Here is a 3,086-nt window from a genome sequence, read left to right on the forward strand (position 1 = left end):
CAAGAAAGAAGAAATTTGATGTTTTCGAAAACAATATGAATTAATGAATATCGTGCATCGCCATTACTCTTTCTCTCTCTCTCGCTCGCGAGGCGCGCATATTCACACACACACACACACACACACACTTAGTTCATCCTCGATCTCTCCTTCGCTCACGCAAGTAAACACAGAAAGAACAGACAGGATATTAGCCACTGAATACGAGATCGAGTATTTCGACGGAACACAGCACTGAATCGTTAGCACATGGAAGAGTTCATTAAATACGGAGGGTGGAAGAGTTCATTTATACCTAGAGACTGAGGAAAGGGGTGTGGGGTGGGAAAGATGAAAGCGGAGGGAGCACAGATCTGGTCCACCAACACTGCAAGACACAGAGTCCAACACGGCATTTTCTTCTTCTTCTTCTCTCTCTCTCTCTCTCTCTCTCTCTCTGTCCTAAAGGCACACAAAGGGAAATACAATTGCAAGTAATAATGAATATTTGCAGGTAATAATGAAAATAACGATAACAATACCATCAACAACAACAGCGACAGCCAGTATCAGCATCATCATCATCAGCAGCAACTACAACTACAACGACGACAACACGCTAATAATGATAATAATAACAATAATAATAACAGCAACATCATCAGCAGCAACAACAACAGTAATAAGGTATAAGCTGATAAAAAACAACAACAACCAAACAACAACAATGATGATAATAATAATAATAGTACTGAATAACAACAACAACAAATAACAACATCGATAATGATAATGATAATAACGGCAATAACATCACTGAACATCAATGATGATGATAACAACAACAACGACGACGACGGCAATAATAATAATAATAATAATAATAATAATGACGATGATGATGATAGTAACAACAAAAATATCAAAGATAGCAATAATGAATTCAGATGATAATCATCACCACCATCATCATCATCATCATCATTATCATCAATTCAAATCAGATTTTGCGCTCGAGGACGTGACATTAACTTTATAAAAACAGTCGTCTGCCCAACCCCATCTCGCTCGCGGCTTAATTCGCTCTTTCACGACAAAGGGGAAGTCCCGCGCACACGCACATGCGCCCAGGCAGTCTTGTCCCACTTCCGGCTCCCCCTAAACCTCAGCAGGCTTCGGCTGTCGGCGTTGGTGGTGGCGGTGGAGCTGTCGCCACTCTTGCGAGACCAGCTACTGCTGATGACGGACCTGCTGCGGTGGTGCCCTTCCAGTCTGGGCTCGGCCGACTGCGGAGGCCTTCGGTAGGTGATGTCCTTGGCTTTCTCTGTGTCCACCACTGACCGGACGTAGGTTGAGCGGTCTCGGATATCCTCGGCACGAGCCACGCTGGCACGTGTGGGTTGGGTCAGCCTGAGGACGATACCGTCCAGTTGTTCGCTGTCCACTACCCGCCATGTACCCGGGTAGTGTTTGCCTATCTCTGGGTACTGAGAGAAAGGAGAAAAGAACACACACACACAAAAAACAAAGAAAAAGAAAAAGGAAAAAGAAAAGGGAAGGGAAAAAAAAAAAAAAAAAAAAAAAGGAAAGAAAGAAAGAATGAAAGAAAAAGTGTGCATTATTGGTGTGCATAAACATCATTAGGTTTAAGGTTGTGTGTTACAGCAAGGAAAGTTGTTGATGCAAGGCTTGCCGGATCATTGCCTACACCTACTAAAACTGAGTGAATATGGGTCGAGACTTTTTGGTTTTGTGTGTGTGTGTGTGTGTGTGTGTGTGTGTGTGTGCCAGTGTGTACGTGTGTGTGTGTGTGTGTGTGTGTGTGTGTGTGTGTGTGTGTGTGTGTCCCCAACACCCTTACTCCATATCCTTTTTCTTATAGGTCCTTCATCCTCCTATTTTTTTCCCTAATCCTATTTTATCTCTTTTTTTTTTCTTTCTTTTTTTTCTCTCTCAACACACCTCCATTGAAAGCAATATACAACACAAAATTGTACAGTGACTGTAATTAAACAGAAAAAAAATCAGTGCAAAATATAAGTGATTCATATTTGTGTGTGTTTATCCACCGATGGACATTTTTTTTCGGTTCTTTGACTTTTATGCATGTGTACATGCATGAGTGTGCATGAGTTCACATGTGTGTGTGTGTGTGTGTGTGTGTGTGTGTGTGTGTGTGTGTGTGTGTGTGTGTGAGAGAGAGAGAGAGAGAGAGAGACGCTTTTGACGCTTTGATGTTTTACTGTCATTGACTGTACAGACCTTGTGACAGGAGGGAACAATACATTATCAGGAAACATAAGATCAAACAAAGAAACATAATATAAATCAACATTCTCATCACACATACAAATAATGTATATACCGAAAATGGGACAAACATAAATCAACTGATCACTTCGGTCAGCTCGACCATCCAAAATGAATCAATATTTTTGTATACACATGCGTGAGAGAGAGAGAGAGAGAGAGAGAGAGAGAGAGTTTGACGACCAATTGGCATGTACGGCTATGTTTTTTTTTAGGTGCTTGGGTCATCATTCTTCGACTGAAGTGAATCTTTGTACCCACTTGTTTATACAGGTAAGGACGGCTCCTGAAGTCCAACATGTTTTTCTGTCTCTCGTCTTCGTAAAATTGACGTTCTCGTGACCACAGTTTGCACCCTCTGGCGAACGAGGTTGTCGGCCTTGTCACCTGCTCGCCCCACAGCAGTCCTCTAGGAATGTAGTCCATCATCATCTTTGTGGGTCTTCGGATCGTTTTATTTTTTTATTCTTTTTTTTTTCTTCTGTTTTGGAAGAAAAAGAACAGCGTAATGACAAAGATTTCAGCTGAGTAAACTGGAACAAAACGTCTGGGCCATAGTTTGCAAGAATGGTTATTTCCATTCACTATTGAAATATTTTGACTTTTTTTTTGTTTTTTAATTTTTTTAATTGAATTTGATTAATTAATTAATTAATTGATTGATTAATTAGACTAATTAATTGATTATAAGTGCTCATATTTATTAGAGTATGTATCTCAACTTTACAACATAACTTTCAGATTTTTTTTTTCCAGGCCAAAGCTGAATTTCGCTCTGCGAATTGGTGTCACACCAT

At 40.4% G+C, this 3,086-nt stretch overlaps 1 protein-coding gene across 1 annotated transcript; it reads right to left on the minus strand.

Annotated features, from left to right (window-relative positions):
- Nucleotides 1–574: 574 nt before the first annotated feature.
- Nucleotides 575–2,679, minus strand: LOC143289577 (uncharacterized). Its single transcript, XM_076598604.1, has 2 exons — nucleotides 2,551–2,679; nucleotides 575–1,466 (listed from the first exon to the last, which is right to left on the minus strand). Exons 1-2 carry the CDS (start codon nucleotides 2,587–2,589, stop codon nucleotides 1,068–1,070), a joined length of 438 nt encoding a protein of 145 aa, XP_076454719.1. The 5' UTR covers nucleotides 2,590–2,679; the 3' UTR covers nucleotides 575–1,067.
- Between the last annotated feature and the right edge of the window lie 407 nt (nucleotides 2,680–3,086).

This window comes from Babylonia areolata, chromosome 14, assembly GCF_041734735.1.
Source record: "Babylonia areolata isolate BAREFJ2019XMU chromosome 14, ASM4173473v1, whole genome shotgun sequence".
Taxonomy (NCBI): Eukaryota; Metazoa; Mollusca; class Gastropoda; order Neogastropoda; family Buccinidae; genus Babylonia; species Babylonia areolata.